General features: G+C 28.6%; 3 protein-coding genes across 6 annotated transcripts; 1 reads left to right on the top strand and 2 right to left on the bottom strand.

The window, feature by feature from the left end:
- Window positions 1–958: 958 nt before the first annotated feature.
- LOC122717528 (ubiquitin-fold modifier 1) lies at window positions 959–3,177 on the bottom strand. Of its 2 annotated transcripts, XM_043941700.1 has the most exons (4): window positions 2,827–3,177; window positions 2,602–2,658; window positions 1,250–1,380; window positions 959–1,157 (listed from the first exon to the last, which is right to left on the bottom strand). In XM_043941700.1, exons 1-4 carry the CDS (start codon window positions 2,829–2,831, stop codon window positions 1,087–1,089), a joined length of 264 nt encoding a protein of 87 aa, XP_043797635.1. In that variant the 5' UTR covers window positions 2,832–3,177; the 3' UTR covers window positions 959–1,086. The 2 variants fall into 2 exon arrangements, with proteins under 2 accessions (XP_043797635.1, XP_043797634.1); XM_043941699.1 differs by lacking the exons at window positions 959–1,157; window positions 2,602–2,658; window positions 2,827–3,177 and adding an exon at window positions 1,576–2,534 and having other exon boundaries at window positions 1,246–1,380.
- Window positions 3,178–4,219: 1,042 nt separating this feature from the next.
- On the top strand, window positions 4,220–7,886 carry LOC122717530 (zinc finger Ran-binding domain-containing protein 2-like). Of its 2 annotated transcripts, XM_043941707.1 has the most exons (8): window positions 4,220–4,770; window positions 5,261–5,313; window positions 5,473–5,554; window positions 5,829–6,147; window positions 6,255–6,346; window positions 6,407–6,448; window positions 6,601–6,663; window positions 6,898–7,358. In XM_043941707.1, exons 1-7 carry the CDS (start codon window positions 4,697–4,699, stop codon window positions 6,641–6,643), a joined length of 705 nt encoding a protein of 234 aa, XP_043797642.1. In that variant the 5' UTR covers window positions 4,220–4,696; the 3' UTR covers window positions 6,644–6,663; window positions 6,898–7,358. The 2 variants fall into 2 exon arrangements, with proteins under 2 accessions (XP_043797642.1, XP_043797641.1); XM_043941706.1 differs by having other exon boundaries at window positions 4,221–4,770; window positions 6,601–7,886.
- Window positions 7,887–8,098: 212 nt separating this feature from the next.
- LOC122717527 (protein BCL9 homolog) lies at window positions 8,099–13,230 on the bottom strand. 2 transcript variants are annotated; one of them, XM_043941696.1, is made up of 7 exons: window positions 12,938–13,230; window positions 12,605–12,843; window positions 12,247–12,529; window positions 11,784–12,142; window positions 11,227–11,689; window positions 10,784–10,991; window positions 8,099–10,709 (listed from the first exon to the last, which is right to left on the bottom strand). In XM_043941696.1, the coding sequence occupies exons 1-7, from the start codon at window positions 13,221–13,223 to the stop codon at window positions 8,897–8,899; spliced, it is 3,651 nt and encodes a 1,216-aa protein (XP_043797631.1). In that variant the 5' UTR covers window positions 13,224–13,230; the 3' UTR covers window positions 8,099–8,896. The 2 variants fall into 2 exon arrangements, with proteins under 2 accessions (XP_043797631.1, XP_043797632.1); XM_043941697.1 differs by lacking the exon at window positions 12,938–13,230 and having other exon boundaries at window positions 12,247–12,550; window positions 12,605–12,722.
- Window positions 13,231–13,706: the final 476 nt, after the last annotated feature.

Genomic DNA, 13,706 nt, shown 5'->3' with positions numbered 1-13,706 from the left:
AGAAATTGAATAGGTGCCAAAAGTTTCATACAAGAATTAAAAGAAAGAAAAAAATACATGAATTAAGTTCTTTATAATGAACTAAATATATTAAGCATTTAAAAAAAATATATTTTTCTCTGCATTTCTTACATATGTATTACATATATTTATACCATTTTTAGAAACATAATGTTTTCTTTCGTAGATCAAAAGTAATAATAAAACTTTTATAAATATCGAAGTGAAAAAAAAGTGAAGAAAAACAAAATAATACTTTGCTGAAAAAAATATATAACAGCTAATCGTCCGCGTAATTCACATTTGTATGTTAAATAATTATAAATAATCAAATATTCTAAAACTAAGAAACATCATTGTTGCATGTTTTATTAACCATATTTTTCTTTACTATTATACTTTTTAAATTTCTATTTGATAAATAAATTAGAATATGTATACGATTAAATTAGAATATATATACAAAAATTATGTAAAAACAATGTCTCGAAAAATTATTTTTTAAAATTTTTTAAATTTCTAAATTTTTTTTGTAATATTTTAAAATAAAACAATAGATATAATAAAATTACAATAAATGGATAAAATTATCGTATCATTGTTAATTTTGATAATTGTTCAATGATTAATACGAATTTTTGTTAACTGCGAATTCTTATTCTGAAAAATTATTTTGATTGCAACAGGAAGTTTCTTGGTAATATTGCGCTATGACTGATCGCTAAGTAATTTTATCATGTAGTAATATACCTTTGTATCGACCTTATACCTCTTACATGTATTTCACTTATAAAATCTTTTTATCAAATATATGTATCTAATGTGTTTTTATAAATTTACCTTCGTATTATTTGTGATTTAATTTTAAAATAAAAAATTATGGATATTTATAATTTATAAAAATTATTAATACAATTCCATTGAACAATACAATTTATAAAACTTAAGGAATTAATCAAAGTTTTATTTAAATTTTATATGAAAAAATAATTTGTTTTTTCTGTTAATGAAAAATGTAACAAAGAAATAATTCACATATAAATAAAAATATTATAAACAATGAATTTTTATTAAAACTTGTGCAAATTATCTACCATATCCAACTCGATCTCTAGGAATTAATCTTAATTCAGATCCATGTTTAAGAAAAACGTTTCCTGAAATTAATTATATTAATTAATTTTTAATATTAATTTTTAATAAATATTTGAAACATTTCCTATATTTTTCTATAATATAAAAAATTTACCTGCTGTTTGTTGCGGATTGATACCTATTCCATCATCTGTGATTATTGCAGATGTTGATGGAGATACTTTGAATTCTTCTGCAGCAAATTTTAATACAGCAGTAAACGGAGTATTATCTGGTACACTAAGTCTGTAATTATAAATATATAATGCTTATATAATCTTTAAAAATCTAATTTAATTTAAAAATTAAATTAAATATTGACTTTAAAAAATGAGAGTTTATATAAATAATAAATAAAATAATATAAATAAAAAATAATCAATGTAATTTTATATGAACTCTCATTTTTCTTTAATGATTATACAAAGATTGTGCTATTACCATCCAATATCTTTTTCAATTTTTTGCCATATTATACCATTGGGATGTGTTTTTACTAATTTCATTCTGTTGTATATTATGTCTGAAATTTCTGTAGGACCATTTAATAATATTTCTACTATTTTGACAAGATGTTCATATTTAAATTCGTAGTTTGATATCCAATGATTTTCAATCTGTTTCATATGACGTGCAAAATAAAATATACTATCAAGAAAATTTGTATAAAGCTCTGGATTTTTTTGCATAAAATTCCAAAGTAATGTTTGTTTTATATTTATAAAAATTAAGCAAAGATTTGCATCATTTTGAATAAGCTTGTTTGATAATAGTTGAACTATTATTTGTTTAATTTTATTGTTGTTATCTAAGTTACCAGCAAATTGAATTAGTTTTGAATAAAAACCATCATCAAACATTTTATGAATACATTGTAAAACTTCATATTCATTACTATTGCCAATTAAAAATTCCCAAGACATAATTAAAGCTTCATCTTGTATATTTGAAGCAGAAATGTCCAATTTTTCAAAAGATTCTATAATTATATTTGTACATATTCCATTAATTAATACATGTTTAAGAAAATTATTGAATCTATCACTGCCACAATATTCAATGTACAATTTTAAAAATTCATCTATAATATCAGTTGAAATATTAGTATCTTTCAAATATATTTCTAATAATTTATCACAGGCATATTTCAATTCAGAACATTTATATAAACTTGATCTACCTTCTTTCAACCAATGACTGTGAAGATTATTATCAAGTACATTTTCTTTGCCTATTTCATATGCTTTAGCAATTGTAATTTCAATAAATTGTGCACATTGAAAAATTTTTATAACATTTTCAGTGTTTATTTCTTCGTAAACATTTGGATTCTCTATGAATACAAGAAACGCATTAAACATTTTCAATATTTCGAGAAAATCAAGCTCTGACATGTTCATATTATTTAATGTAGACATAAAATGTTTTAAAATTTTAATGAAATAATAAATCACATCATAAACTTACACTTTAAAAGGAAGTTTCGGATCAGATGTCAGAGTTATTTTAAAAGTAACTTTAGACCTGCAACAAATTAAAATTCTCATTATTAGTTATCAAATTGAATCATAATCTTTACAAAAACATATGTTTATAGAAAACTGTATACACGTTTCAGAATCATAATAGTTTATATCTACGATCTTTTTTTTATGTTATCTTTTTGAGGATTTTGTAAATCAAAATACGTACGCCATAATTATATTTATCAATAATTATCAAATAGTATTTTGTCAAAAATACTGGATTATTCATACATATATTTCACTTTGAAAAAAACATTAACCTCAATCAGACGTTGAGTATTTCCTACTATGCAATGTAGATATTCAACTCTATCAAAGTTGCGGAACAAAATGGCTGGTAACGATGTAAAATAAAAAAATAAGAAAGCAATGCATATATATTATAATTTCGATAAAGAAATTATTATAATACGTCACATTATAATATGTGATAAATCTCATCTTATAATCACATAATTTTATTTGGAATTTTATCAAAAATTTATCATCTCTTAACAAGCGATTTTTTCTTTTTTTTACCATCTTCGTGATTTCATTATAAGCATTTCATCTATATTATCTATATTATTTCTAGTACTTAACTCATTAAAAACGCCATTACTGAGTTATAAGTCATAACCGTTTTTCTTTTTTCCTACTACTTTCCTTTTAAATCTTTCAAATTCTATAAAAAAAAATATACTAATCATATATATAATATAGTAATACTGATACTATCCTTTTTTACATCATTGTCGACCATTTTGTCTCGATTTGCCTATAATGGCAAATCTGTATTTAACATTTTATATAAAATAAGCGGCATAGAACATATATGTGTATAATACGCATATGTAAAAATTAGATATTATACCGTTAACAATTTTCTTAAATTTATTAAAAAAAAATATTTAAAAAATCTTACTATTTAAATAAATAACTAGTAATTAAAATAATTACAATTTATTTTATTAAAATTTAAAAACTATATTACATATATTTATAAAAAAATTAACGATTATATTCTAGTCAAAAATTCTCATTTCTATATTATATTTTAATACAAAATATATTATATAATATTTATAAATAAATATTTCATATATTTTAATAAATTTAATGAGTTTGAACAAATTTTAATAAATTTAATGAAACGAAGTATTCGAAACAAAATTAAGAATTAATTTAAAAATATAATGAGTTCAATTCAATTTTTCAATATATTTGATCTTATTAATTATAATAATTTAATAATTAAATAATGAAAATTGAAAGATAAAAATTTTTATAATCAAAATATTTAAATGCATTAAAAATATTCGATTAAAAATGTTATATCTTATGTGCCTATGTTCATTATGATAATATATAATTTTTGCAATTTATGATGTGTATCATGTAATTCAATTTGCGTACTTTACATATATATACATATATATATATAAAAGATACAATTTTTATTATATATATACATATATATATAATTTCTTTTTAAATATTTTCAATTAAAATATTTTTTGCTCTTATTCTATTTAATAAATTAATACATTATTGTGACTAGTGAACAATTAAAAACATACTATAATGAATACAATTTACATACGTTAAATATTTGATTATAATAATTATATGAAAAAATAGAATTAATCAATGTCAATTAATGGTTATCTTTATTGTTGTGTTTTTTATCAACCAAATAAAAAGTACTCCATGATCAAATTTTTGAGATCGCCACGTTACGGCTTATCGCTTCGTAAGTAGTATGATTGTGCCGTTAATGTTGCATTAGTGTGTTGCACTCCATAGTTTCGGTGCATTAATTTATATCTACGATACAATGCAATAGATAGTAGCGCGTAGAACGTGTTTTAATAAGTTATACATTCATAAAATCTGAGAAAAGTTGATTCTTTTCATATAATTTAAACAATATAAGAGTAAAAAACGAATTATAAAGGTTAGGTACAATTATTAAAGAACAACCAACCGCAAAGTTTCATGCAACTTTGATAAATTAGCTCTCAGGCTTACATACAGAGAATATAGCCAAGTGCAAAATGGATAATAATAAAGTGGAGGATGAAAATCAACGTAATATTAATGATGGGGATTGGATTTGTCCCGATTCTCAGTACGTAGATTTTTTTTAAAGACAACATTATCTTATATAAAATCAGCCTTTCGTTTTATATTTGAATTTTATATTCAATCATAATATTTATTTTAATTAGTAACACAATTAACTATATAAGCATAAATTTTATTATAAATCATGCATTTGGTATATAATGTTATTTTTTAAAAATTTTAGTAAAAATATTAATTAAAAAAAGAATAAATGAATAATATGAATAAATGTATTATTTATTTAATTAAATTTAATGAATATATAATTAATATATCAATTATACTAATAGTTTATTTTTATTATTTATATTATATTTATACTTTATAATATTTGATAAAGAAAATAAAACAAAATGTTTAATTTAAAAAGATTATTCATATAATTTTTAGATTTTAAGATATTAGTGTAAATCTATTAAATGTTAATGTGAAAATAGATAAAGTTATATAAATTTAATGATATATGAGATGTTTGATAGTGTTTAACATTTCAGATGTGCCAATGTAAATTTTGCAAGGAGAAATTCTTGTAATCGATGTGGAAAAGGTATATAAAAATTGATATGGTAATATATAATTTGTATATAATTTTCTTTAAAATGATGTTTCATGAATTATATATCTCTGTAATTTTAGTATTGCTTTATCAATATTATAGAATACATAAAATATTTCATATAATAATTAACAAGATATTTTTATTCAGACAGGGGAGAATGTCCTAAGAAAAAAAAATTAGGACAAGAAATTGGCAAAGCAGCTGCAGAAAAAAGTAGAGGTTTGTTTAGGTAAATAATAAAAATAATAAAAATATAATACAAAAAGACATTATCCATAAATTATTTTATACATGAAATAAATATTTTAAAAATAATATTCAGAAATAATATAGTAAAAATTTTAATTTAATCAGTTTTATTTAAATTGATATTTTGATTTTAATAATATACAGAGTTATACAATATATTGTATATCTTTCTTTAACTTCAATATATCTAGTATTCTTATAAAATATGTACAATAAGTAAATACTAGATACAGAGCAAATAAACAATTTTTTAGTGCTGATGATTGGCAGTGCAGTAAGTGTGGAAACGTAAATTGGGCTCGACGACAACAATGTAACATGTGTAATGCACCAAAATTTGGAGAAATTGAAGAACGTACGGGATACGGAGGAGGATACAATGATCGAGGAGTTGTTGAATATAAAGAAAGGAGAGACGATGATGACGAATACGATGAATTTGGACGTCGTAGAAAGAAACGAAAAATTGAAAACCGTTCAGATGACGATTCCAAAGATTCTAGGTATAACAGTCCACCACGTAATAAGTCTAAAGATGAAGATGATAGAAACGAAGTAGAAGAAGATCAAAATGTAATTGAATATTCTTTTAGCGAAAATTGAAAATATTATATACGTATAGTATATGTATATATATATATATATATATATATATATATATATATATATTTAAATTTTAGGATGAAGATGAAGAAGAAGAAGATGATGAAGAAGATGGTGATTTATCTAAATATGATCTTAGTGAATGGGATGACTTTGCAGTTAAGAAAAAGTAAATTTTCACATGATTAATACTTCTGTAGTGAATACAATACATACTGTTAATTTTCAGTACAAATGGGAGCACTGTATCTTCAGAAGAACAACAATCAAGGTAACAATAACAAATAATGATACAACAAAAAAACTTAAATCATTCAGTAAATTTTTTCTATTAAATCAATAATAAAAATAATTATGGATAAGAATATTATCATATAATTATTGTAAAAACATTATTTTTATATAAGCATATTTTTTTCGTAGAGACAAAGATGACTGGCGCGATTCGGGAACATCTAGTCAATGAGAATATGTGCAGAAGGAAAGGTTTGACTTAGGTTTCGGGTATAAAATTGGTTGCAACAATGAATCGTAATATTAATCAATGAAATTGTTGAACACTTTTCTCTTAAAATTTCTTAGATACAGTATTATCGTATCCCTTATTGTAAATCAATAAATGTTGAATTGAATAATGGCATAGATGAATGAAGAAATAGATTCAACAAATTTGAAGAAATTCATAATACAATACTTGTTAAATAAATGATTTTTTTACAGGTGAAAGGAAATTTCAAGAATGACAAATTCTCGACAACAAGAGATATAACACAACGCAACAAATTTAGTGATTTAGTGAGCACCTTTGGATAAAGTGATGAACAATATATACAACTTATTGCAAGGGGAATCGATTATAAATAAGCTTTACATTTCGTGACTGAGCTCATAGCTTCATTTGACTCAATGGATGGAGAGTGAAATGTAGGTTACTTATTTGCGCAATATTGTCCTAAATATTGCATAATAATGTGGAAATTCGTAAAATACTTGGCGCAGGTAGAATATTTCTCTAGTAAATGAAATTAAAACAAAAAACAGAAAAACAGAATGAAATCTGTAATATTGACATAATTTTATGGATGATATGTTACACGACTCGTTGTAAAAACTTTGAATTATGAACATAGATGAAATCTTATTTCTAACTGAAAATATAAAGTCTTCGAGAAAGCTCTCTATCATCATGTCACATATTTAGAAATGTTCTTTATGTTATCACAAAATTCATTTTGCACTAAATCGCTTAAAATATTGCTCAAGCTGCTTCGAAAAAATTTTTTTTTTTAGTTTATTTTCTCGCTTCGTCTTTCTCTAATTTTCTCATTCATTCTTTTTTTTCTCTTTCTTCATGCATAACATCTAACGATTAAATAAACATATTATAGTATTAAAAAATCATTCCTTAATGAATATAGATATGTATTGATGTCTTCAGAAAGAAGAAAAAAGGATACATTTTCTTGTTTGACTATCACAGATCCGAGTAAGTTGGAAGCAGCCTGTTTTTAAATAAAAAAAAAAAAATTATGAGCTCATCATATTTAAAAACTTTCATTCAGTTTTCAATGGACAGAAAAAATAGAACGATTAAAAAAAAATTTAATCCGTTTTCAAATAATCACGAAACTAATTATCGATCAATTCTGATACTGACTTCTTGTAAATATCTTTATTTTTCATTTATAATAAAAATCATTCATCAACAACATAATTGTTCTTAGTCAATTATTCTTTTTCTCTTATAATCATTACGCTACGTGGGGTCATGATTATGCACAGTGTTGGTCACGAGGGAATTGGTGAAGGGAATATAAGGGACGGGCAATATTATTTTAAGGAGTATGTTGCAACAGGAATATATATCGTATATATGTACAATTATGAATTTGAGCTTGTTTGACTGCGTTTTTTTTTTTTCAATTATTTAGTGATAAAGGAAGGATAAATTTTTCACCGGCATATTTTTATGTCGTTTCTTCAAATACTTCATTAATTTTCGCACAGTATTTTATCACGAGCAATTATTCGAATAAAAAGGAAGAGAAGAATCTTTGCCTTTTTTTGTTTACGTTCTTTCTTTCTTATTTTCTGATCCACGAAAATCTCTAGCAACGATCACCGTATATTCCGATCGACGAAATAACGATTACTACGAAGAAATCAGATTTTACATTAGTATTTACATGATTCGCGTAACGCTACGCGATATTTGTAATGTTTCCAATTTACAGAAAATTCTGACGAAAACGATATTTTCTAAGACGATGGAACAGATTTTAGAGACGCGAGAGACATTAAAGAATTTAATGTCATGATTTATGAATAAAACGCTTATCGATATAATAACACATACATAAACAATTTCGTAAATAAAGAATTGAACGAGAATCTCGTTACCACCGCCAGTCATGATAAACCATTTCACAGAAAATGGTACGTCATTAATTATTTTTCATAATTATTCATCACATCAACATAGAATTTTAACAAATTTGACTTCTTTATCCTTTACAAGTTTGCACGCAATAATTTTTTATATAAAGTTTTACATTTTCCGAAAATGCGTGTTCATTTTTATGATCATTTTTATATTTCATTTTATGAAATTGTTCTCAAGATTAATAAACGTAATTGTCAAAAAGGACACAAAAAGGCCACCACAATCATAAATTATCGCCGTCGCGACATTTATCTTCGATCAAGCAGATAACACATTTTATTTCGGCATAAAGAACTGCTGATGCGAATGCGAGTTTGGCGGCGGATGTAAATTAGGATGTGGCGGACCACTACCTCTTGTCCCGGTAGCATAAAGTTGTTGCTGGAAGTTGTGGAATTGTTGAGCATAATTTGGATCCGACATGCTTGGTCCAGTACCGACGAAAGGACTATTCTTGAAGTTACTAGTAGCACCACCCATGCTCGGAGGTAATGGCTGAGTTGCATCCGGGGGAGGTCCTAATCCCATGGGACTACCTTTACTGCCAGATACGTACATACCAGGATTTGGTTGACTGGGAACTTGTGATACCATGTCAGGTGGGAAGACTTTATCTGGATCCATTGAACCTCCTGGAAAGACGCCACCACCAACCATGTGTTGCATTCGCATTAAATTAGGCTGAGGTCTCATATTGCCAACAGGTCTCATCGAAGGATGTACACCAACAGATGTATTCATCGATTGTCCGTCCATCCTCGGAGAACCTCCCATGCCAGGAAGTCCACCGCTCATGGTTGATGGCATACCACTATGTGGGCCCATGCTATTTGGTACACAACCGTTTGGGAAGTATTGAAGATTTACAGATGGGGTGCCCATCTTTGATTCTAAATTAGATAAGGGATTTGTAAATCGTTGAAGGAAGTCCAAGCTTGGTGGTCCTCTAGGAGTATGACCAACGTTAGGCCTAGCCGGTAAATATTGTATCGTGTTCGGAGCACTAGGTTTTACTTGAACGTTCGCTCCATTGTAAGGACTAGGACCTGTTACGTGACCTGTCATTAATCTTGGCGGTGGTGCATGAGGATCGCCACCAGGATACGCACTTGCTGCATTACCTGAATGACTACTCATCATACCGTGTCCCATTATAGGATGACCTATTTTGCTAGGTACACCAGGACTTCCCGTATGCGAAGTTGTCGGACTATAACTCGTTGGTGGTCCCGCGAGACCCATGCACATTCCTCCTACTTCGTTTGGTTCATTGGTTGGACCACCCATATGACAACTTCCATTCATTTCACCGCCTATTTGCATCATATGCATACTATGCGGATTGCCGAATTGCATCATTCCAGTATTTCCAGAATGAATAGGTCCTTCATTACCTAATGAATTGCTAGCTGCCGTGTTAGTAAGTTGCTGACTCATCTGGGCTAAGGAAGTTATAGGATCAAAATGATTTGTACTCATTGCGGTTAAACTGCCGAGTCGCCCTCCGATATTGTTGGGATTAAGAGGCACATTGTCTGAAGGTTGACTCACATTAATAGATGGTCTTCCGCAAGGAAAGGGAGCATTTGGACCTCCCAGAGGAGGCACTACTGTTGTATTTCCAGAGTTATTTGGATTTGCAACTGTAGATTGTTGTTGTTGAGAGGGCTGTTGCGGTTGTTGTTGCGTTTGCTGTTGTGATTGTTGTTGTTGAGGTTGAGTTTGTTGTTGTTGAGTATCTTTTGTCGATGGCGGTGATGTGTCAGGTTTTGTAGTAGGTGATGCTGGTACTGTTCTTGGAGGACCCATACTATCCGGTATATTTGCGTTGTGCGGTGCTGGACTACTTTGTGCACTTGCACTAGACTTATTTCCAGGTTTTCCAGGATCAGCTGGAGTATGTGGAGCACCATTGCCTGGTGTATGCGGAGTATGAGGAGTATGTGGACTGTGTAAAGAACCTGTAAAGCCGCGATTCATATCCATTTGAACTGGACTCGCACCTTCGGATCTAGTAGGAAATTGATTACTATTGTCCAAAGCTCCTGGCAAAATTCTGTTCGGTATCTCTGTATTGCTGGCTGTGTTTCTAAAAAAAAAGTACAGAATGATATGAAATCATATATTTATATTAAGAAGTAAATAATCATTAAATATACTTACGTAGATAAATTGCCATCTTTTAAACTTGTATTTGGTTGTTTTTGTATTGTTAATTCTTGTCCTTCGAAAGTATTAAGATATTGAATCTGCTGAGGACTCGGAACCGGCATCAGATTTGCTTCCTTCACACCTGTTGCATTTACTGCTCCAGTATGTTGCTGCTTTTGCTGGGCTAAGGATTGCAGCGTGCGGCAAAACATACCATCCACTATGTTGTAACATATAACATGATCAATTCACCGCATAATATTTTTAAGCAGTGAACTTTTAAAATATTTTATGTAATAATTAAAATAATCATCGTTACTTAGTTGTTGTATTAAAATCCTTTGAATGCAATTTAATGTCAAATATTATTTAATATATTAAACATATTTTGAAACATACAATCTACAATAAAATGCCTATAATAATAAAATAATTATTTTATTGCTTGATCTTACCATTTGGAGGTTGACTGGTGGGAAAGTCTAAAGAAGAATCTTTTTGAGCAGTCGTTCCACTAGGACTAAGTGTTGAGATATGTGAATGAGAAACAGGCGTTCCTGGATTACTATGATTAAGTCTCGTTGTTGATACAGTTGTTGCATTCCCAACTGTTGGATTTGGAGAGTCTTGACTTGTCGGACTTTGTCCTTGTAAATGGCTAGTTCTCTGATTACTGAGTTGAAATTGTCTGTTGCAATCTGCAGGTGAATTTAGAGCTGAACTTGCGCGAGGTGATGGTAGAGACAAATTACTAGTTGGATTATTAGGTGAAGAAGGATTTGGACTTTGTATCGCAATTGGCACACTCGCAGATCGAGTCGTTTGATGATATGGTGGTGGTGGTCCTTGACTACGTGGAACTCCTACCATATTAGCACCTCGTAATGGAACTCCCGTTCCAGGACTTCCAACACTGGTCTGCAATATAAATAAATATATTATATAAAATTATATTAAATTGATATATTAATATTTTAAAAATACTTTTAATTGTTTCTTTTAATCATTTTACCTTATTTTTTCCATCAAGAAATTGATGTTGTAATTTATGCCAATCCATAGTTGGAGGACATTGAGTTGGTACAACTGAAGGAACATTTGTTGGAGGACATGTTGATACCGCTGTTCCTTGTGTTGCATCTAGTGTATTAGTAGTTTCTTCTTTATGTTCAGGAAATAACATCATTTGCATTTTTCTAATGGTTGCTAATTGAACCTCTCGATGTTGCCTTTGTTGAGGAGTTAAATTTTCGTCTGGAACTTTGACACCTTGTAAAGATGGCTGTAAACTGCCTGGACCTGGACTAGTAGTACCTCCTAATAAATTAGGACTATGACCCATTGTAGTATTATTTGGAGGTTGAGGATTTGCTGTAATAAAAGACATAGTTCTAATATGAAATATACACAAAAAAATACCATAAAAAAATTAAAATATTTTTAATTATAATACAAAATGCAAAACTACATATTACCTGAATTACCAGGTGAATTTGGTACAAGGCAAGGCACATCTATATTTGCATCATCTAATGATGGTTCAGAATTGCCAAGAGTATTACCACCATTTAAATTTCTTAGATTAGGTTGTTCATTCCAGAATGGAGGAGCATTAGGATCAAGAGCCGGTAGATCAGGAGGTTGTTCATTTTGAAAATTATTTGTACCTCCTTGGTGAGTTTTTTGTTTCATCATTGCAAGATTATTTAACCATTGTGCAGGGTTTTGACGGAATTGATTTACTTTATTTGGATGTTTCTAAAATAATAATATTGTATTCTATTAATAAACATAAAAATAATGTAAAATTTTTTATGAAATTTAATTACATACTTCTAAATACTTTTTAGTGCCTGGTTGTGCACAATGATAAGCAATAATTGATGGATATTGCCCTTGTAACACTGCATCTGCACCTTTATTTGCTAATGTTGTAGAAAATACAAAAATTTGACTTTGTTGTTGCATATATTGAGCTTCACCACTTCCTGTACTAGTTCCCATCTGTTTTCCAAGAACATTACTAACTAATGGCTGAATACCATCTGCAGTAATCACATTACCACTACAATCTACACCATAAATGAAATAAAATTAAAAAAAAATGTTAAATTATATTAAGAATATAGATAATTAATAGAATGTAGAAATTAAATTTATACTTACCAGGTATATCATCCGTGGGATTATTATGATCACCTTCTTGCTTCACTGAATTTAGAATTGGTTGATTTGCACTATTATTTTGATTCTCCCCTGATAATGTACTTTCTCCATTAGAAGGATCCAAACAAGGATCCCTAGAACACTCTGTTGTGTCCTCTCCAGTTGTATCATCATTATTACCTCCGGAACCCTCTTCTTTAATTTTAACTGGATCCGTATCAGGCTCCTCTTTAACAACAGTGGTTGGTACACAACTTGGTTCGTTGGGTTTTTTTTCTGTTTTCATGTTTGAAGCTTATTGGATAAATTATCCTGTCAGACCTTATTCAGGTGAATAAAGATTAAACACATGGCCACTACCATCCGCAACATGCGGTGTAACAATGCATTCGAAACAATAGTAGAGGTTAACAACGAAATATCATTGACCGGTACCGTGCAAGCATGTCCTTAAAAAACCATGTATAACAGCACTCTCGAGGAAGGCATGTTTTTGTGAATCTGTATTATTTTTCTGATGATAAAAGTTCTGGTGATCGCCGATTCAGCGCGTTTTCAGTCATTTAGTCTAGCTAACCGCAGAATCGGATTCCTACGCATGGAGGAATCACGGTTGTCAGCGGGCGACTGATATAAGAATATGAAAGTAAGACCAGTACCACGAAGATATCGGGATGAAGAAAATATCTAAATGTCAGCCCCGTCTCTGCGGCGAGTACATAGCGTACCTTCGACTTTAATGTTGTAAAGAACACCACGTTATAACCAC

Source organism: Apis laboriosa, unplaced genomic scaffold (assembly GCF_014066325.1).
Source record: "Apis laboriosa isolate Shangri-la unplaced genomic scaffold, ASM1406632v1 scaffold5213_cov150, whole genome shotgun sequence".
In the NCBI taxonomy this organism is placed as follows: Eukaryota; Metazoa; Arthropoda; class Insecta; order Hymenoptera; family Apidae; genus Apis; species Apis laboriosa.
This window is presented reverse-complemented; position numbering and strand designations above follow the sequence as displayed.